This window comes from Nestor notabilis, unplaced genomic scaffold, assembly GCF_000696875.1.
Source record: "Nestor notabilis isolate BGI_N333 unplaced genomic scaffold, ASM69687v1 scaffold23530, whole genome shotgun sequence".
Taxonomy (NCBI): Eukaryota; Metazoa; Chordata; class Aves; order Psittaciformes; family Psittacidae; genus Nestor; species Nestor notabilis.
Genome location: NW_009910103.1, coordinates 17456 through 39498, shown reverse-complemented (window position 1 = coordinate 39498; position 22043 = coordinate 17456). Strand labels below are relative to the sequence as shown.

The 22043-nt window shown below is 37.4% G+C and overlaps 1 protein-coding gene across 1 annotated transcript in view; it reads left to right on the top strand.

Annotated features, from left to right (window-relative positions):
- CFAP43 (cilia and flagella associated protein 43) overlaps positions 1–22043 on the top strand; it is a gene marked incomplete at its 5' end in the record, with an annotated part of 45587 nt that overhangs the window by 13045 nt on the left and 10499 nt on the right. The window contains 20 exons of the mRNA XM_010024411.1: positions 1299–1412; positions 2493–2573; positions 3384–3532; positions 4529–4632; positions 5296–5436; positions 7373–7542; positions 8311–8463; positions 8889–9019; positions 9759–9924; positions 10461–10574; positions 12169–12246; positions 13512–13637; positions 14038–14142; positions 14769–14885; positions 16156–16314; positions 18032–18238; positions 19581–19679; positions 20327–20404; positions 21237–21362; positions 21893–22012. Of these exons, the coding sequence (XP_010022713.1) occupies positions 1299–1412; positions 2493–2573; positions 3384–3532; positions 4529–4632; positions 5296–5436; positions 7373–7542; positions 8311–8463; positions 8889–9019; positions 9759–9924; positions 10461–10574; positions 12169–12246; positions 13512–13637; positions 14038–14142; positions 14769–14885; positions 16156–16314; positions 18032–18238; positions 19581–19679; positions 20327–20404; positions 21237–21362; positions 21893–22012 (2538 nt within the window). The remainder of the gene's footprint in view (positions 1–1298; positions 1413–2492; positions 2574–3383; positions 3533–4528; positions 4633–5295; positions 5437–7372; positions 7543–8310; positions 8464–8888; positions 9020–9758; positions 9925–10460; positions 10575–12168; positions 12247–13511; positions 13638–14037; positions 14143–14768; positions 14886–16155; positions 16315–18031; positions 18239–19580; positions 19680–20326; positions 20405–21236; positions 21363–21892; positions 22013–22043) is intronic.

Genomic DNA, 22043 nt, shown 5'->3' with positions numbered 1-22043 from the left:
GTTCTTGCAGTTCTCTTTGCCAGTGTGTGCTAAGAGAAATGACCTTGGCCTCATGCAGATTTGTATTTTTCTGCACAGGAGGGCATTTTGTTCTTTTATCAAGTCAAAGGTCTGAAGTACGAGATGAAAATCTATGCGGATGTCTTACAACCCATATCCAGCCTCGTATTCTCCCCTGATTACACTGTACTTCTGCTTGTCACTGACCAGGTATAGCATTTGAGATAGCAGCATTCCATAATGGGATGTTCCTGTGATGCTATATGTGTATGCTGAGACTATTAGTATGAAATGTCTGTAATGTAATCACACAAGTCACAAATTATATCAGAAGAGAAAACATCTTGTATTTTTAATGAAAGATTGGAAAGACTTTTAATGAAACACAGAACAATTGTCTCCTACAGGTGGTGAATTATATAGTACCTAATGCTGAGATTTCCCAGCATAAACACTTGTGTGTGTACAGTGGAGTAACTTTAGGGTCTGCAGTGTGTTCAGGTCACATTGGACTGAATGAGCACGAGCTCTGGGCTTGGTGTGTGCCTGCACAGTAAGAAAAGAGTAGCCTGCGTACATCAGACCTACTGTGGCTATGCAGTAGAGCTGTTCTGTTCATGCACCTGAATTTGTCTGGCATCCCAGTCCAAGATCCTTCTTTGACCATCCTGATGTACAGGAATTTATACAACGGTCCCAAATCCTCAAATTCTGTCTGTTCTTGCAGACCTTTAATTGTTGAAATTGGCATTTTTAAAGCTTTTAAAATGTGTGTGTCAGGAGGTTCTGTATTCAGGACAGCAGTGCAGTGGTGACTTCAGTCACACTGAATTCATTCTCCTTTTGTAAAATAAGAAGATCTAAAATCTTGGTTAATGTTGGTTATGAAATGTTTCTAAGAGGCTTTGAGATCTTTAGATAAAAACATCTCTTAAAGCCTAAGATTTATGATATGTGTTTTATGTTGGTTTAGAATATTTAGTGATCCTTGGAGCAACATGAAATAGAGTGGTTTTAAATTATTTTATTAAAGCAATTTTGAGAAATAAAACTTCTTGAAAATGTGACTGGCTGAGTCACTCTAAAATGAACTAACCTGATCTTCAGCGAGTGTCAATTAATGTAATCCATTGATTTCATGACAATTCTACTGGGCACATTTTACCTCAGGTTAGAGTCAAATATAAAACTTTAAAGAGTGAAGCTTAGAAAGATGGGTATTTTTTGTGGAAGTCTTCAGAAGTTTTTAATGAAAACTTTCATAGCCCAATGATGAATTATTTCTCTTTCTTTTTAAGGGGACACTCTACACTTACAAACCTGCCCACAGTGGAGAAGCTGTCAAACTCCTGGACACATGCAGAAGTTGTTTTCTGGCAGCTGATTTTCTTATGGGGAACAAGTACTGTGTGGTAAGAAACAGTATTCTGGTTTATGTATAATAGTGGCTCTTTTCAGGTAAGCAGTATGTTGCTAAGGTCCAGAATCTAAAGCCTTGCAGGGACTGGGACTGTCCTGATATTTGCTATGGAAGTAAATGGCATTAATTTAGGTATGGCCTATAAAAGGCTCAGAACTTGCCCTAGAATGCAGGGTAGACAATTCACAGATTGCTAAAATGTCATATTGGTTCTGCTGTTGATTTGTGTGACTCGCTACATTCAGGAACATAGCTGAGCAAAAGGTGGATTCGCTTCAGAGACTAGATAGTGGAACAAGAAATTCCTACTGATCTTTTCAGCCTTCAGCACAAATTGGAACAGCCTGAGAGATGCCTCTGTCCTGGGTCCAGGGACAAAAAAGGTCTTACTCATGAATCTGTCCATTCTGAGAAATTCCTTGCTTTCTTCCTGTGTCTTTGACTCCTGCCAGATGTATTTTAGCCAGCAGTTCATCTCCAAGCTATCAATTCTTCAAGTAGCCAGCCTAGGAACCTGGGGTCTTAAACAATTAGGTTTGCTGAATCTGTTTGTTTGTCATTAGCATCGAAATGATAAATTTTGCTTGACTCTCAAAGAGCAATGTGAGGGTTGATTGATCTCTAGCTATACTTTACTGTGGAATTACAAAAGTGCCTGGATACAAGAACTCAAGCTCCATTAGGATCTTTTCTCATGTGAGAAAACATGACCTCTTCTTAAGCACTTTCTTATGCATAGAAAATGACAAGCAGGTTTTTCTGTTGCTGGCTGAATGGTGGGAGTGCTAATATTGATCGAGCTTACATGTGTTGTCCTAGATTATCTCATTCTGCTTAAAGACCATTCCTGCAGTTGCAGCAATTCACAGAAAATATTGTTTTCCTTAGGCAGGTGTACCTTTCAGCAGCTGGACTTAACAGAAAAGCAAGATAATTCCAAGCAAAACTCGTAACCTTTGATCTGCCATGCTCAGACATTAGCTGAATTTATATTCTATACAAGATAACTAGTCACTTCCAGGCTATTTGGTTATTCCACCCTCCTTTGACTATGTTTTTCTCTCTTCAACAGTCTGTAACAATATCAGGTGAAGTACAAGTTTGGTTCCTGAAAGATGGAACTGGCCTCAGCAAGCTAAACCTTGATGTTCAGGTACATGTAACCAGGGGCTCATATAGTGACTGATACTTAAAATTTTCTTTGATATTTTTTAATTCATAGCATAATATTCCACAGATTTGGATCAAGCAGGGATAAGGAAAGCTCAGTGGTGTCTTTAAACATCCCATGAAACAGATTTAAAAATTATTGTCTTTCAGAATGTTTCCTTGAACTAATCTTGTATTTAACCCGGTAATAAAGCAGAGGAAACATTTCAACCTAATGCCCTCATGATCTGTCCTTAAGCACATGTTTGTAAATAATAACCTAAATTTTTATGATGTTACATTATTAATTTTTTTTTAATGAGTGTCAGAACAGAAAGAAAAGTTTCAGGTGTCTAAAAACTAAATGCCTTGACTGATCTGAAAAACACGTTTTAAGAACTGAGCTGATTGATAGAAGTATTTCAAACTGTTAATGCTTTGCCCTAATTTAAGAGGCATTCAAACCCTAAATCTGACGTAGTAAGGAAAAAAAAATCCCTTTCTATAACAGCTGTACCCATAACAGTGCACTCACTGTTTTATTTAGCTGGAACTTCTTCCTCTTAAAATCTGGATAGTTTATATTATTTTGTTTTCTGAGGAGCACAGAGTTATCTTTTGGTATGTAGATACAGAGTGTAGGCAAAATTCCTGTGATATTTCTAAAACTTTCAGGGTTTGTTTTTTTTTTTTTAGATTTCAGGTTTCTTCTCCAAATTTTAGGGACTTTTAAATAGAAGAAATTGGGTACTGGCATGTAGGATAATAGATAGAAAGATATGGAACTGTTAAGTATCTTTTACTTCCCAACTAGGCAACTGCTATGGCTTGCTGTCCCTCCTCCAACAGTGTTGCTGTAGGGACCAAAAGAGGTCAAATCTATTTCCTTGATGTTTCGGAAGCTGAAGCTCCACGGGTTGTTCACAGAATTTTTGTTTCTGAATTTCCAGTGCTGTCTTTACAGTAAGTATCTAGTTACAAGGGCAGGAATATTGTCTACTTGCTGCTTGAGTAATGCTGTTAAACAAGAAAACTGAAGTGTTTATGCTAAAAATTAAAATATTTTAACAGCTTCAATTATTTTAATTGCTTGCAAAAGGAGTAATAGCAATATTTATATGAGAAAAACAGAATAAAACCTGTATTTTAAGAAGCTTTAACTGTGCACCAAAGATACCGATACGTAAGATACTTTTTGACAGATCCCCCCCATATGCAGTAATTACACACAATTCAATGTATCTGAATTTAGAAGGTTATTTCTCACTGAATACAATTTTGAGGTTTTATGAAGTTAAGTTTAAGCCTTTTGGTCATCCATTCTTATATGGTGGATTTTTATTACCATTGCTGATTATTCATTTGCTTACAGTTCTGAATTTACCAGTCCTCTTATAATTAGATCTAGTGATCTAAAAGGCTTTTTTTGTTGTTGTTTGTTTGTTTGTTTTTCCAGTTATTGAGAAGTCTGAGCCTATTTTATTTCAACTTATCATGAAATAGAATGGATTTTGAACTGTTAAGCTTTCATATAAATCTGCATGTTATTTGGAGACTTAGACATAATCTCTTTTCACAGTTACCTAAGCTAAACCACTAAAAATAGATACAGAAAGCAACTTATTCAAAGTCAAATCAATGCAAACAAAGACATGGCTATTCAAATAATACCAAAGTCTGTATAATAGTTTTATTTTTAAAGAAGTCAACTTCAGAGAAAGATTTAATAAAGCTGTTCTCATAGATGCTATTGGAATATTGTTGCTTTAGATTGACCACACACTCAATTAGAAATTACACGTGTAGCGCTGGGCTTTATAACCCTCTAAACCTAGAAGCTGAAAATCCAGTTGCGTTTTTGCCCTCAATGAAGTCAGCAGAGATATGGGAGGGGAATTACTTGACCTTTTTTATTGACTGTATTGAATTGGGGTTTACTTGGATTTATATTTTACCTAGTTATGATCAGAGTGGCCAGTTCCTCATTGCTAGAGCTACACAAGGACACATCTTTATTCTAGATGCCCGGCCTTCAAAATTATTCCAAGTTCTTGGATACGTAGGTAATATATGTAACAACATTAATTGCTTTGTGTTTTCACTATTTGCTGCATTTTAAGCATATTTGCTGGTCAGACTAAGCCACTCTCCTTATTTTTTTTTTTGAAGACTAAACATATTCTTCCCACCTATTTTCCAACCCTAATTTGCCCTAGCCAATCTGTATACTTAGAGATCACATCTGTGCATATAGATCTTTGTCATAATTTTGACTATAAAATACATTATTTTATCATTTTAATTGGTTTAACAAATATTGTATTACATTTCCTTAGATAATTTTCGGAATTTGCCTCATCATGTTCTCATTGTCTGGCTGGCTTCTTGGAGGCTTTTCTGTGCTTTATCTGGAAGTTATCAGCAGCCTCCAAATTGCAACAGTTCAAGCTGGATGTAAACTCAGATTTGAATGTTTAATGTAATAATAACACACTGGTGCTTAGCATTCTCAGCACCCGATGCCTCAAGCTGAAGTTTTGTGCCTCCAGCACTTTCTGAAAACAGACTGTGGCTTGTCTGACATTTTAATGCAAGTTCAAAACTGTGTGCTTCAGCTGAGATGTATTCTAAACAGAGATCTCATTTTGTTTCACATGGAATCTTAGTAAAAGCAATACTACCATGCTTCAGTAACAAATTGCATTGTTGTTCTCTACCTGCTTCAGAGTTGGCAGGTGAAGTGCTGGATCTTTCTGTAGTTTCTGACTTCAAGAATGACTTAGTTGAAGTGGTGGTACTTCTTAATGTAACAGTGGTCCAGCGAGCAAGACTGGAAACTTTTTGTCTATCTTCAGCACTCGCAACAGGTAAGAGCTGAATTATAGACTGTGTGATATTTTTCTAAGGCAAAACCATATTGCCATCCTTAACACAAAATACTGACAATCTCTTTCTTCATCTCATCTGTACATTCTCTGGTGGCACCATTTCTCACTTGCAGAATCACAAAGCCACCACTTAGTCACAACTACTGCTACTGGTTGTTGTTGTTGTTATTATAATTGCTGCCAGGAAGAGGCCTTGAGCTTGGCATCACCCATATTCAGACTAGCATATCAACTGTTAAGTGGAATCAGCCTCAATAGCCTCTTCAAATAGTTATTATAGGTATATAATGTCTCATTACAAAAACTTAAAGGTTGATATATTAAATAAAAAAAAAGATTACCAGTGTTTGTTATAGCTTTTCTATATAAAAGCACCAAGGGAAAAGTCCACTGTATTTAAAAAATATTAACTTGTATCTGAATAAGGAACCTTACAGAGAAACATTCAATGAAAAACTAGCACTATGAGGAAAAGGGGAGAATTAAGGAGACTTAGAAATGATGCATCTCTATTCACTTTCTGGAAATCTCACCCTGTATATCTGCAGTGTGCAATGTACATACTGGGACATCACAGTTGGCATCTGTATTCATAATCTGACAGTAAAATGAAGGGAACTTGTTAGTCTTTCACTAAATCAGGTAACCCATGCTAAATGCTCCAATCCTGTTCATGATTTGTTTTATATATGCCATGCTCAACTATGCAACTGTGAAACAACCCAGCAATTTGTTTGTGTCATTCAGGACATAGGTGTAATATAGCATTTTAGAAGTACTAAAGCAAAAACAAATGAACCTGAGTGTCATGAGTGATCAGAGAGCTTTTAATTGTGTCTGATATTCTAGGAATGCATCAATGGGGGACACTTGCTGGAATCAGCTGGGAAACTAATTCAGTTGTCATTAAAAGGCTTAAATGCATTAACTTAACTAAGGCACAGTGCAGGCTAGTATTACTCTTTGTGTCCTCACCATGCAGCCAGTGCAGGACAGGCTTGGTTGGCAGTGGCACCAAACATTTCTAGTTTTTTGTGTCTTCCACCTAAGTATTGCCAAATCAGTATAATTTGAGTGATGTCTTCAATTTATCACATTACAACGAAAGGCATCCTGTGTTCATCGTTAAGATGCTATTTTTATATCACTTTATTCCTTTTATATGCAATTGAATTACTTACAAAGCCTTTTGTGGAGAAAACTTCTGTAAAATTGTTAGAAAGCCTCGTGTCAGACTTTCTAGTTATTTATATTTAATTTTTAAAAGGCCTTACAATTTACAAACGTTTTAAAAGGTAGTTGTCAATGAAGTTAGTATTTTCTTTAAATATTCACTAACGTTGGGCTTCTTTTTGTGCCTATTTTTAAACATAAAATGGAGCTTGACTTTCAAAGTTGCTGAAGATCCAGAGTTACTGCATCAGTCTTGATTTCAGGTGTCTCTCTAAAGCTCAAATTAAAGAAACAAAAAGAATAAAATGACCTTTGGAAGATGTGAAGTATTTTAACCAGTACTACCCAGGCTGTGTGTACTTCATGGCAACCTGCCTGAATAAGTTCTGGATAAAGGCAATGATGACGTGAACCTCCATGCAAATTAATTAGCACTGCTTAAGTAATACCCAAGTAGAAGGGTAAATCAGTGCATGCAAATTGTCACATCACTATGATTAAACTGTTTCTAGTACTTCTTCAGAGCTAGTAGAGCTATCCCTCTGCTTCACTGCAGTGTGCAACATCAGCCAACCCACAGAGTTAGTGTTCAAGCAAGGTATCTTAATTCCCAATCTCCTCTTTGAAAACTCACATCATGCTCACTCCTTGCTGAGATTGTTTTTTATAATTACTTGAGAGATGGAGCACCTGCATTAGTGGTAGTGATGCCTCTTGCTGTTTCTTTTTTTTAATCTTTTAGATAATGATAAGTATGTTAATGCACATGGAATGTTTGATGCTAGTGCCATTAAAATGAAGCAATATGATCTGGATTACTCTTTGAGCTCAGCAGTCAAGTTGAAGGATAACACTGTGTATGGCTACTGTACCTGTGCACCTTTCATCTGTAAATACCATCTCTCTGAAGAGGTAATTCTCTGAAGCTGCTTTATTTTGGGTCATGGTTAAATACCAGTGAACAAGGCTGTGGATGAAGTGAATATAGCGGATATTATCTTAAAGAAATCCTCTCGGCATTAAAAATACCTACTCCATCCGTAAACATCAACTTTTGGTATCCTACCACCTGCTCAGAAACCTGGCAAACGCAATGTCCTTTTCCTCTTACAGAGAAAGCTAAATAGTTGTTCTTAAAACTCATATGGCTTGCAGGCACTTCACATGTAGCTTCTCTGTTGGAGCTGTGCTTTTGTACAGTCAGCTGAGTAACCTGAATATCCAGCTATTAAAGGATCTGAGCCAATGTGAGCCCATGACTCTAAGATGCAACTGCAAACCCAAGCCAGCCCTGCCTTACGATGAAGTAGTGGCAGCTTTAGGAAGACACTGTCATTGGCTGTTGTTGAACTTGAGCTCTCTGAAGCTCATAGGTCTCCCTCAGTTTAAGAGTTAGGTCAAGCAAGAAGGTGAATTCCAAGGGTGAGCATTTCTTGTTGACATGTCCCTTACTTTCTGAGCCAAGAATCTCCAGGCCCAAACATACTGCATACAAACCCTTCTGAGGAGATGAGAAGCAAATCAGCAGCGTAGCAATGGTACTGCTTCCTGAGCTTGGAAATCCAGCAACATTTGAAATTGCACTGCATGTGGTAACCCACAAACTCTCACTAGACTTCTCAAAATGGCATAGATACTGCCATCATCTGAACTGCTGCTAACAGTTTGGTTTTTTGGCAGAATATGTCAGAAGATTCATCAGTGTTTCTATCAGAAAAGAGGACTCCTGGCAATCAGCTGGGATCAGGCTTCCTCTGTTTATCACCCAACAGCCGGTGGCTGGCATCAGCAGCAAAGGATGGTGTTTTGCTCATCTATGATACTTTTACTATGGTAGGTAGGCATCCAGGCACAGACTTTGTTTGGTTTACATGAGAAAGAGGTGTGAAAGCTACTTTCTTCTACTGTAAGCTTCTCTTTACTTGAATATAAGGTGTTCCAGAAAAAATTATGTTGAACATGAGCTGACATAGAATTATACCGTAGAATTGTTTTCATAATGAATATGTACACAGTTATACAAACTACTTTCTTCTCCAGTATATCTTAGAGTAGATAATTTTATTACTCTTCTTTATATTCTGCAAAATCAGTATACTATGAACTTGCCCCATCTGTAGTCAAACGTTTTAAACTCATAAATCCCAGTCTTTTATGTACTTTGGATTGACTTTTACCTAAAAGCAAGGAAGTATAATTTACAGATATATCCTATCAGAAAAACATGTTTATTGACACTGCTTCTGTAACTTTTCTAGGATATACTTGCTCAAAAGCATTGTCACTCACATCAAGGAGGGGGAATCAGATCCGTGGTGTTTTCGCTGGATGGCAAATTCATCCTCGTTAATGGCAAAAATGATGGTGCCCTGGTGTGTCTGAAATGGAAGTATGTATAAAGTGGCAGACCAACATTGCTATAAATTCTTTATATCCTGACAGACTAATTTTTGTATCTGTTTCTGATTCTAGACTTCCTATTTATTAGTCTCAAAGTAAAGAGAAGAATTGGATAGAAATAAAATCGCTCCTCTGATCTTTAGAGGCTGTGTACCTAGCTCATGAAAAGTCTGGTACTTTGGGTATGGTTGCAATACAAGATACACAAGTATCTTCTGATAAGTGTTACCCATAGTGAGTTTCTTATAATTTTCAAATAAACCATCTGCAAGAAGTTCTCTGGGGATGTAAGGGGTGTAATCTCATGAGACACTATTTTAACTCAGCTGTTAGGAGACATCACAGCTTTAATGGAAATTCAACTTTGGCTGTAGAGAACTCATAACAGACATCAGGAGTAAGAGGCACTTGAAACTACAGCTTTTCTGTAATATATGTATATATTACAGAAATAGATAACAATTGTTCATGTAGATGCATGGATTGAAGATGTCTCTGCCAGAGCAATATTTCTAAGCTGGGTAACCAATCTTTTAGAATTTATAGTTCTGTGGAAACTTCATTTAATTCTGCGATTCTAGGACTCAAACAATACTGAATCATATGGAAAAATATTGACTAGATATTTTTAAACAACTTAATAATTGTGTTATAATTAAAAATATTTAATACTTCTTTTGTTTTCCGTAATACATATAAAATACATCAGTTCCCTTTCTGTTCACTAGGAAGTTAAAGAAAACTGAAGCTAAGGAAGCTGCTTCTCACTGGAAATCTCTTCTGGCTATACTGAATAAGTCTACTTCAAATGAAAATGCTTTTTTAAAATCTATGGCAGCATGGCAGTTTGACCCAGAATCCAAATTAGGATCACTTCCAGAAGAGAAAGTTAAGGTATTTTCTTTGTTTTTATGGGAGAAAAAAAGTCTGATCATTATCCTTGAATTGCACATGATAAAAACTGTCCTCAGAAGAAACTCTCATCCTTTTGTAGAAGTAAAAGAATACCCCTGAGGACAGGCTGAATATGCTTAATTATTCATTTGTAGAATACTATTATCAAGGAGATGGAATAGTTATGTGAGGATGACATTCACATCATCAATTTCACTTGGTTTCTTCAGCCACAGAAATGTCATTCCCAGTGTGATGTTACTGGTATACATTGTGTGCAGTAGTCATATATTTTTCTGCTGGAATCAGGCAAAACAGTGATTACAGAGATTAGTATGGTCAGCCCATTTGAGTAAAAAGGCTTTGCGTAATAACAAAGTTTTGCAGGATCCAATCTGGAGACTGATTAGGGAATAAAAATGTTGTAACACTGGAATTTGGTGGTGGTATTTCTAATGTGAGTCCATTTTTTATTTCATCTCTGTCTCTCTTTCATTCTAAGTACCTGAGATGGATATTTATGTCTTTAATTTCAGGAGGCACCACTTAAATCTTCCAATGTAGAGGTGACACAAGAAGATGGAAACATCACCACTTTGTATTCAGCTGGAACCAATGACATGACATGGATAGGTCAGAAAATAAAGAAGGTACTTTCATAGAACAAATATTAATCAAAACCAGAATTTTCAAGAGTCACTAGTGATTTGCAGTGCCAAATTATATGCTGTAAAGGAATCTAGTTTCTAAAGCTTTTCTGACATTTGGACCTCTCTTTAAGGCATCACAGTCTAGACTTTTAGAAATCCTAGCTCAAGGTTATAAATGCATCAGAGAAAGTAGGTAGCACAATAGGAGCTCTGAACAAAAAAAGAAAAGCCAGAGAAATTAGTTCCTTTAGAAACTTGTTAAAACTTTCTTCTAAATGTCAAAAAATTGCGTGGAAGATTATTACCAGAAACCAAGCAGTGCTCTCTTCTTCCCAAGGGCCAGAATAACAAATTCTACAGCACTAAAAAATCAATACTCAACAATATGACATTAATTACAGAACCCCTGAGGTTTATTTCAGGTTAAGGCTGAGGTATGTTATGTAACCAAATGTTTTATAAGTAAAAGTGCATCAAAGGTTTACAGAGAGGGGATTTAGCACTTTGTGAGCCTGGAAACTGCTATGTTAATGTTAGCATAGATTTCTTTTTTCCCCAGAAATGTGAATTTAGGAATGCTAGGAGGTGCTTTCTGATATGAGTCAGAGCTATGTATTTTTGTCCAGCTTTTGAGGTTCAGTGATAGGACAAAGCACCATATCGTTGCTTTCTGGGTGAATCCAGGAGTGTCTTTCCAAATTATGATGCAGTTTCCTAAGTGGCTCAAGTCATTCTAAGACTGAAAGTGGCATCTTCTCCATCACTCTCCCAGACATGTATTCCTGTTCCTGCTTTGATGCTGGTGCTCATGCTTTGGCATCTCTGCTGGGGTTTTCTGACAAATCTATGTGACTGTGCATACACACATGTACCACACGATTATTAGTATCAGGTAAGGATAGGTGATGAGAAGCAAAGGTTGAAGGGCAGCAATGTGATCCTGGGTTGTTTTAAGATGCTCATTAATGTCCTAAGAGACTTGCATCTGACTGTTAGAGGATGGAGTCCATCTAAGGTCAGAAGGATACATCCCTTTCTTTCAATCAATAGCTATAATCCTACTTAAAGTTGTAAATTTATTTTAGAAAGCAAATTCCAGAGGTGCAGACTATTTGCAAAATTTTCCCAAAGAGATGAACTGTCAAGGCTGTAGGGGCAAAGAAACTTCCACTGCTTCCAGAATGAGTACCAGATGTTAGTTTACTTGTGTCTTTAAATATGCCACTGGAAATGCTTAGTGACAATGAAAAATCTGAGGAATAGAAAACACTTCAGAAATTCTGGCAGTACGCTTTCTGCAGTTGAGTGTTTCTGTAATCATTGCACTTGTAATTACTTCTTTCTTAAAATATTTTCTTTCCTTTACACTCTGTTGCTGTACAACCAATTTACAACGTGACCTGGTTGTACAATCTTCTTTCTCTTGAGCATTTCTAAGAATCACCCTATTGAATTAGGATTATGTCTGTTTCAGTTATTAAGCCTTACGAGTTTTATTTTGTGTACAGATAATGTTCCTTTGGATTATTTACTTCTTTTTTTTTTCTGTTCTTGTCTATTTTTGTCTTTCAACAATATATTTAATGTATGTCAGGTTATGAAAGAAGAGACTCAGAGGTTTGGTAACCAGAAGAAAGAGCTGGAAATGGAAGTACAAAAGCTGCGTGAAACTGTGAGTTTCTTACAAGGGTAATGGCTCAGCTTTCCAGTTTGCTTTACAAGTATCCTTCCTTTATGGCTATCATCTCTGGCACTCAATTACATTTTGGTCATAAACTCTGAGCAGACAGGTAAAGAGATGCTCCTTCAGGGACTATGCACTGAACCTGTCAGGAACTACTGTCTGGTTCTTAGTTTTCTTTGCTCCAAATTTTGTTCCCTATACCTTGAGCAATCTATCCCTTCAGCAGGCCTGTCTAACAACCTTCCATTGTAGAAACTACTGTCCTCTCTTCTTCCTTCTGTTTCTTTCCATAAAAACTGCTATCTGCAAGAGAATAAGGCAGAGGGTCAACTAGAGCAGTCTGCTCAGGACCATGTCCAGACAGATTTTGATTATTTCCAGAGATGGAGACTCCATGACCCTTCTGGGCAATCTGTTCCAGTACTTGGTCACCCTCAGAGTAAACAAGTGTTTCCTGATGTTTGAGCAAAATCTCTTGTGTTTCGGTTTGTGCCCATTGCCTCTGGTCCTGTCACTGGGCACCACTGAAAAGTGCCTGCCTTTGCCCTTTTAGCACCCTCCCTTCAGGTATTATATACATTGAGGAGATTCCCGCCAAGCCATTTCTTTCTTAGGCTGAACAGTCCCAGTTCTCAGCCTTTCCTCATATGAGAGATGCTCCAGTTCCATAATCACCTTTATTGGACTCTCTCCAGTCTGCCCATGTCTCTCACCTCTCTCAACCCGCTAGCAACACTCTCAGTACAGCCCAGGGATACCATTAGCCTTTTTTGCTGCAAGGGCACATTGCTGGCTCATGTTCAACTTAGTGTCCACCAAGACCACTAGTTACTTTTCTGCAAAGTTGTTTTCCAGTTGCCCAGCACCCAGCATATCCTGGTGCATGAGGCTGTGCAGGATTTTGCACTTCCCTTTGTTGAGCTGTGTGAGATAGATAATAAAGAGATAACAACTTAATAACGTTCACAGAACCAGAGAATAAAGAATTGTGTACTACAGGTTCTTAGAAAGTATACACAACTTCACTTATAACACCCAAATCAACTTTAAGAGAAAGATGAAATATATTCACATAGTATACATGTCACTAGCTACAGACAACACATTCTACCACTTACCATGAAGCGGTTGAAAGTGGAGGCAATTAAAATCATTTTCTCTGATATCAAGTTCTATAGTGTTAAAAATCCCATTTCCTCTATTCACATTCAAATTGCTTTTTATTCCTTATACCTGTTTTTTAAAAAAAACAGATTCAGAAAATGATGCTTGAAAATGAACAGGTGCCAGACATTGAGAAACTAGAGCCACAGGAGTTCAACCTGGATATAGAAGAACAGGAGAAAGCTCAAGCAGAGGCTGAACAAAAAGTGGCCATGGTATGTTAGAATGGGGGGGAACATCTTAAAACAAGCAGTGAAAAGGAGAAAGAATGATTGAAGAACAGCTGTTTGCTGATGAGAAGGAGGAAAAGTTAAAAGTATTTGTAGCAGGTGAAGCTGCTGATGCATTGTAAATTGGAATAGGATCTATGCCAGAAACTGTAAATCTGACACTGGCCATGGGCTCATTGCTTAAGCTCCAGAATGCTTTTCTTCACATATAAAATGTGTTTCAGTAGTATGGAATATAGCTTTTGGAGAAGATAGCTGCAGTAGTCTAAGATGATGAAATACTGGTAATTCGTTCCATCTGTTAGGTTTCATTCAATAACTCAATGCAAACTGCCCACATCTTCTTGTTTTGCACCACATCATGTTATTTTCTGTGTCTTGAAAGACAAGGAAAGAGATTGAGATGGAGAATTTAGCCAACTGCTATGTGCAGGATGTCATCAAACGTGAGTGCTGGGATGCTATGTGTGTAAAAGGACGTGCAGTTAAGGTAACCTCTGCTTTCTAATTCATTTTCTGCAGTAGTTTCTTGATTCTTTAAGGTACAAAGACAAAATAAATGGAAGTATAACACATTTCTGATTTATGTATGGCATGGGAAAAAACTTCCTTCTTCTCAGGGCGCATGCAAATCTTTTATTCACTTCGTTTTGTCTGAGCCTGGCTGATTTTACCTTCTAAGGTGGGTAAGAGTGCTGATAAGCAAATAAGCAACTCTTCAATTCCTTTGTGTCAGAGAATATCTTTATGCCGTGTTGCTAAAAGGAGAAGTTATGTTAGTTTTCTGCTTGCAGTCAGTATGACTTCTGCTACACAGAACATAAAGGCAAAATTTAACCCTGATTTAGGCTGTTTTAAACAGAAGGAGATTGGTCAAACTGCTGATGTTGTTTAATCTCAAGAGTGGTGAAAGACCAAGTCACTTAAAAAACCCAATTTTTTGTTGAATTTTGTGGATAAAGATTTTAAGAAGTCTTTATAATTGTTCAGTCTTCAGATATTGAAAAATGAATTGATAGATGCTTTCTGGAGAACTTTTTACCTTCGGGGGGTTGTTTTGGGTTGGGTTTTTTTTGGTTGGTTGGTTTTTGGTTTGTTTGTTTTTAATTTGAACAGAGCTTCCATATGGCTCATGAAGTGAAGAATTATCCATTGAAGAAACGTAGTAAAGAAGAGCTGGAAACACTGGAGAAAGTTCTCCGGTTAAAGAAGATTGAGACAGCTGATGTTAAGGTACAATCTCTTTGAAGTATTGCATAAAGGCATTTCAGATCAGGATGTTCTGAGTTGGCATCTTAACCCTTTTTTAGATAGTTAATTTCTAGGGTCTGTTTTCTTGCTATAGAGATTATTCAAAAAAACCCAAAAAGATAAGATTAATCATAGAATCCCAGCTTGGAAGGGACCTCAAGGATCATCTGGTCAAATTTTTCTTGGCAAACACAGTCTAGACCAGGTGGCCCAGCACCGCCTCCAACTGGATCTTAAAAGTATCCAATATGGGGAAATTCACCACTTCCTGAGGAGATTATTCCAATGGCTGATTGTTCTCATTGTGAAAGATTTTCCTCTAGTGTCCAACCAGAATCTCCCCAGCAGTAACTTGTGCCCATTATCCCTTGTCTTTTCCATGTGACACCTGCAAAAAGGGAGTCTCTGTCTTTTTTGTAGCCACCCTTTAAATACTAGGCCATGCTGATGAGGTCCCCCCTGAGCCTTCTTTTCTCCAGGCTGAACAAACCCAGGTGTCTCAGCCTTTCCTCATTCAGCAGGCTTCCAGGTTCTTTGATCATCATTGTGGCCCTTCTCTGGACCCTCTCCAGCCTGTCCACATCATTTTTGTCTAGTAGGGAGCAAAACTGAATGCAGTTTTCCATGGGTGGCTTTACAAGAGCTGAGCAGAGTGGGACAATGACCTCTCTATCTCTGCTGGTGATACCCTTGTTGATCCCCCAGCAAAGTAGATCCCAGCCTGTGCTGCGCTTTCGACAACCCTCACAGGAAAAGTGTTTTATTATGTTTAAGTTGGATGTCCTGTATTTCTATGTATACCAATTTTCTCTCAATCTGTCACTGAGCATCACTGAGAAGAGTCTGGCTCTGTTGTCCTTACTCCCCACCATCATTTTTTTATATGCATTATTAATATTCCCCCATGCCTTCTCCTTCTTGAGATCAAACAATTTCAGCCCTCTCAACCTGCCCTCACATGTAGATGCTTCAAAGGCTTAATTGTATCAGTGGCCTATCACTGGGCTTGCTCCAGTATGCCTATATCTTTCTTTTACTGGAGAACATACAAATGGACCCAATATTCTAGATAGGAACCTTTCAACTTGTATTATTTTGATCTCTGAGCTTAATTGCAAAATATAACCTTTAGGGTTTTTTTCATACATTTGCCACTGGATCATGTACAAAATTAACAGTTACCATCTTTGTGATACTCATGTTCAGAAGAAAAGTCCTGAGACTGAGTATTATTTTCCTTGTATTATCTAAGGGAGAAGGAGAGAAGGCAGAAGTAACGGCTGATGATAGTGCATCTTGCTGCCTGATTGGAAGTCTGAGCTCTCAGTATGGTGGAGACACATCTATTCTATACAGCCAATGGGACTTGCACACCAGGGAGCAGAAAGTCAACCAGATAGTATTGCTGAAGGTGATGTCTTCTTAAATTTGTATTACTGCAGTGACACTGTCATACCTATTGGTTCTCACAGCAGTCACAGCCACTGTTAGATTTTGGGCATACTGACACTATACAGTGGAGAGTCACATAGGTCTTTGAGTTACTGAGATGAAAGCTGATAAATGCACACGGTGCAGTAGAGCACCATGTGGATTTGCCAGCTCAGCTCTGGAAGAAAAACATTTTAATGAAATTGGTTACCCAGTCTGAGGGTATCTGTATTTGCCCACTGTGCTTCAGTTGAAGAGTTTGTATAGCCAAAGCTGGCTTGTACATCTCAGCATGCCCTGTGAAAACATGACCTCTTCTCTATTATTTGCTGCTGAATGAAAGCTGGATCCTCACACCATTTCCTTTCTCTCCAGTCTTACCAACCCTTTATTTGGGGTCTTTAATGTTCCTGTTATTTATTATTCATTACTAGCAGACTCTCTTACTTCTCTTCTCCCAGCCAGTTTATTAAGTAGTAAACATGCTACAGAATAGGCTTCTTACAAAGATGATATACAAGGGTATAAGTGGTTAAACTATTACAAAGCATTGCCTTCTCAGAGCTCTTTAAGGCTGTAAGTGGTAGCAAAGCTCAATGATTATGCATTTTAATACATAAAATCTAGTAGATAAGCTGGTGTTTAAAGTAAATGGGGAAGAAACACAAGGAGCACTTTTAGATGTAAGCTTGGATGTAACAAGATCTTTCTACTGTATGGCTTTAAAGACATGTATTATATATCTAAGTGTAAATATCTCTTCAGTGTTCCTGGCCAACACAGTGTGCTTGCTGATAGCTACATGGCTGAATAGAGATTGAGCACAACATTTTTTCTCCCAGCAACATTGTACCTTATCTGCCAGCCTTCCTTATTGCATCCTAACTTACTATTATATTGGAAATAAATGAAATGTGTCCAACATGGACACAAATTGCAGGCAGCTAAGCGTCTCAAAATGTGAACTTTAAATAGAACTGAAATCCTTTTCATGTTTCATTTTAATAAATTGACACAGGAGGAGAGACACATGGTTTTCTCTCAATATTCTACTTTGCTGTGTTAAGATCAATTAACTAAAGGAATAATTTATCCACTAAGGATATGTATTTGTTAAAAACATTTTAAGGTCTCAGGTGTTTTTAAATACTAGCTTCCAATGTTTGTTTACTTAATGGGCACATTTTACTTACATATGTCAGACAGAAAAGCACATGAAAGCACATTGAAAATGCAGGTTGCATCACTTGAAAATCAGGAAAGTATGTCCTTAACTCTGCCTTCCTGCACCTGTGATTTACAATCAATAGATTTATAGGTCACATGTTTTTTTCTCTGAAGCCCCTTCTTCTTTCAGCTGATGAATGCAAAACCCAGCAAATATAAAGCAGCCAAAGTTTTTATCTACTTTTAGCTGCAGTATGTTTCATTCAGAATCTTTATCAAATGGTAAATACATAGAAAAAAAGGAATAAAAATTTCTAGGGGAAATACAAAAAAAAACCCCAGATAATCTGCCCACCTCTATTTAACAAATAGATCAAACTCTGCCCTTAGGATTTTCAGCAAAGGGCTTTACCAGTTTATCCCCTTGTCACACATACAAATACATTTATGATTCTGATTGCTTGAGGGGTGGTCTGTAATCATGGATGTGATCTGTGCAGCATTGCTTTTTTCCTTTTTTGGTATTTCAGGACATCATTTACCACTTGAAAACTGCTTTTAATAAGGAATTTGACAAAGTTGCACGACAAAAGGAGCAGGACATAGCACGAGTGAAAGAAAGAAACCTGAGGATCCATGAAATCTTGGCACAGCTTGAACTCCAAGTGGAAGTGTGGGAGCCAGCCCTTACAGATGATGAGGTGCCAGAGCGAGCACTCACTGTTCAGGATTCAGAGGTGTCTGAAAAATAAATCCTTCTCTTTCACCCACTCAATTACAGTTCTCTAACTCTTCTCATTTCCAGACATTGTGTCAGTACAGAGGTGCCCGTGTACTTAAAATCATCTTTTTGAGTCTTTTGCTTCCCTTTCCTTGTTAGGGAGAAAACTCTTAATAAGTCAATCTGAAATGAGTAAGTGTATGCAATCTTAATTTATTGCTATTAAAAGGTTTTAATTGCCCATAGATGAGGTAGGAATTCCCCCTGTTGTGGACAATAAGATTCAAACCAGGCTCACAGGGATTACTTCTGTAGATAAGGGTTTCTCTGTTTTCTCTGAGCACCATTTTGAAACTAAGTAGTTTCAAACTAAGTATTTAGGTACTAAAGGATACTTAGTACTGTACTTACTAAATTAATAAAGAAAAAAGTTTTTCTTTTACAATATATTTCACTGATATCACTGCTCTTTTGGTCAGTCTTCCTCACTTCTCTCTGCTCTCCCACCAGTCCGTGATATTCCACTGTCAGAAAAGGTATGCACAAAACACAATTAATTTCAACAAAAATAATGCTAGTTTGTATTTTAGCATTTTTCAATATAAGTTTTGGAGATGTTTAAAAGAACAATTTTCTTCTTGAGGAATATCATCATAGAGAAGAGAGACAAAAAGCATTAAGGAATAATATGACACCATTGTAGTGATTTAATCCCAGCTGGCAACTAAGCACCACACATCTGCTTGCTCACTCCCTGGTGGGATGGGGAAGAGTAAAAGTGAGAAAACTCATAGGCTGAGATAAAAACAGTTAATAATTGAAATAAAATAAATTATAATAATAGTAACAATACTAGCAAAAGTAATAACACTAAATTGTGATGAAAAGGAAAACAAAAGAGAGGAATAAAACCCCATAACAAAAAGGGATGTAAATGAAAAACAATTGCTCACCACCAACCAAACTATGCAAAGCCTGTTCCCGAGCTTTGGCAAACTTTCTCCCTAGTTTATATGCTGAGCATGACATCACATGTATGGAATATCCCTTTGGCCAGTTTGGTTCAGCTGTCCTGGCTGTGTGCCCTCCCAGCTTCTCGTGTCTGCCCAGCCTCTTCCCTGGCAGGGCAGCATGAGAAGGCAAAAAGTCCTTGACTTTGTGTAAGCACTGCTCAGCAAAAACTAGTTAGTGTGTTATCAACATTATTCTCACCCCAAATCCAAAACACATGATTTGTGCCTGCTACTAGGAAGAAAAAAGCTGAAACCAGGATACCTGCCTTTCCAAACATTCTTAGCCCACACGTGATCATGTTTGGAGAAAAGAACCTTGATATGAATGTCATTTTCTTCTTTCAGATTAAAGCTGAAAAATACTTGACTCAAGAAGAAAGAGAGAAAGCAGAAATGCTGGCTAAGCTTGAAATGGAAAGACAACTTGCAGCTACGGTACTTAAAGTAGCATTCTTTTACTGAATAGCCCTTTGTCTCTGGTTAGGCTTATTTTGTTAATGCTGCACTGGAATATTCCAGTAATATAGTGTGGAAGAATAAATTTAGAATGGTTGGTAATGATGATGTGTGATTATAATGATTCTTTTTTCCTCTTATTATCATTTATAATCACATAATCCTTTTTTACATAGACCATCTGGGGGAAGAAAAGATTGAGTGTTCAGCTCACAATTTTAACAAATGTGCTTAGTGGCAATTAAAAACACCATTTCAGGTGACTGGGGACTAGATACATTTCTAACTGCATGCTATTGCTCAGTCAAGAGCTTTTTGCTTGATAGGTGTTTGCTGACTGCGCAACCTCTATTCTTCAGGGATCAAACTAGAAGATCATAATACTTTCCTCTGGCTTTAAAATAAATCTGTGAAAAGCCTAAGATGGTTGTGGTATATGAACATCTGACCATCAGAAAACACTCTGAGACTTTGAGCATATTTCACATGCATCACTGAAGAGCATTAAACTACCAGTGACACACAGAATAATTGTATGGGTGTTCTAGAGGTGAACTACCCTATTATCATTCCCAAAACTTCCGATTACTGTACTTCCTTTTGTACCCTAAAATATTTTTTGTGCTTGTTCCCAGGACAATGAGAGACTGCGTGCTCTTGATGACATGATGGGTGGAGTGCTAGAAGTCAGAAAGGAAGACATCTTGAAAATGGTGAGCTGCCTTTCTGCCATAGCTCTTGTGTAGCTTGTGGGCTTTTAAGGAAATGTGAAATACAACTAGCAAGTATTTTCAACCTAAGTGATGGAGGAAAGGCAGAGAATTGTAGAATTGCATTATGCCTAGATAGACTTCATAAGAGATCACACACTGGATTCAAAAGAGACCACAAGATTCTAGTGCCTGCATATGATTTACCCATCCACACCTGTCCCTATCACAGTGGAATACTAAAGGAACATAATCTAGTATTACCATTACAACAAGTGTATTGCTGAGTGAAGGGACTATTATCCATGGATGTGATCTTACAGAAAACTACTGTGTTCCATTTAACTCAGCAAATAGAGATAGTACAGGAGTAGAATAAGGAAAGAATGTGAAGGAGTGTCACAGAAAAAGGAGAGGGCAGACCCAGGCACTCCTCCTGGAATTGATCTGATTTGGAAAATTAGGATTCCACTTAGGAGTATACATTAGCATGGAGTTAGATTTGAGATTCTATCAGTTCTATATAATTCTATCTAAAAAAAAGTGTGGTATATCTTGTACCAACATTAGTATATTTGAGTACAAAATACTTGTATTTTACAAGATCTAGCAGTGAATTCCTGTAAGGGAGAATAGCACAGTATGTACACCAAAACTCCCTGTGCAAGTAACAGAGCAGAGAAACAGAACATATATGTTATTTAGACTTAAGGCTTGTACCTTACTTACCACTAAGACATATCTTTCATTAAATTTGATGTGTGTTATATTTTGTTAGTGTGCTGATGGAGACCTTGTATTGCTTTTGAAGCATATTTGTCTTTAATGTTTCCAGGATATTCCTTCACCTGCTTTTATATCCAAACCTGAGCACCTTTGGACTGATGAAGAAAAGAAAAAATTCAGGGACTATGAGAAAAAAGTCAAGGAGCTGAATGAAGAAAAAGAAAATTACAGAATGGTAAATTAAAAGGAGAAAAGTTGTGGATTTGTTCACAGTGCTCATGACCAAAGCTTCTGATCTTTCTCAGGAGCTACTTCTAAAAATGAATACTAATAAATAAATAAACAAAGAACAAATGAAGAACAAAGATCATGTGGCATATTAAATAACTCCTAGCTTAGACAGTAAAATAAGGCAATCTCTACTTACACTGATCAATATGTGCCAAAACTTGTGATATTTGACAAAAGGGAACTTTCCTTCACAAATGTACCAGTAGTCCGAAAATGGGGTTTTTTTCAGCTTCCATTCCCAGAGTTACTGATGCCATGCAAAAATAATACAGTTATATTTATCCTTCAAAGTGGTATTTGAACAACATAACTTGGTAGCCTGGCAGCACTCTGCTTCCAAACGAGTAATTTTTGGAACCGTTTGGCTGAAGAATAGAGTTCAGCATTATGCATTCTCCAGCATCTGATATACTATATCAGAGCTTATTTGTTCCTTCAGATGTAATATTGCTGCTTTTGTCCTTCCCTTCCCAGTCACTGGAAGATGAATTGGAGAAGCTTGAAGCTTCCATACAAGAAACAACACAGAATTTTGATGAGGCTGTGCGCAAACTCTCTGAAAAGAAAGTGGAATTAGAGATGGTCATCTGTCAGGTACTGCAGAGAACATTCGTTTTTCATCTAT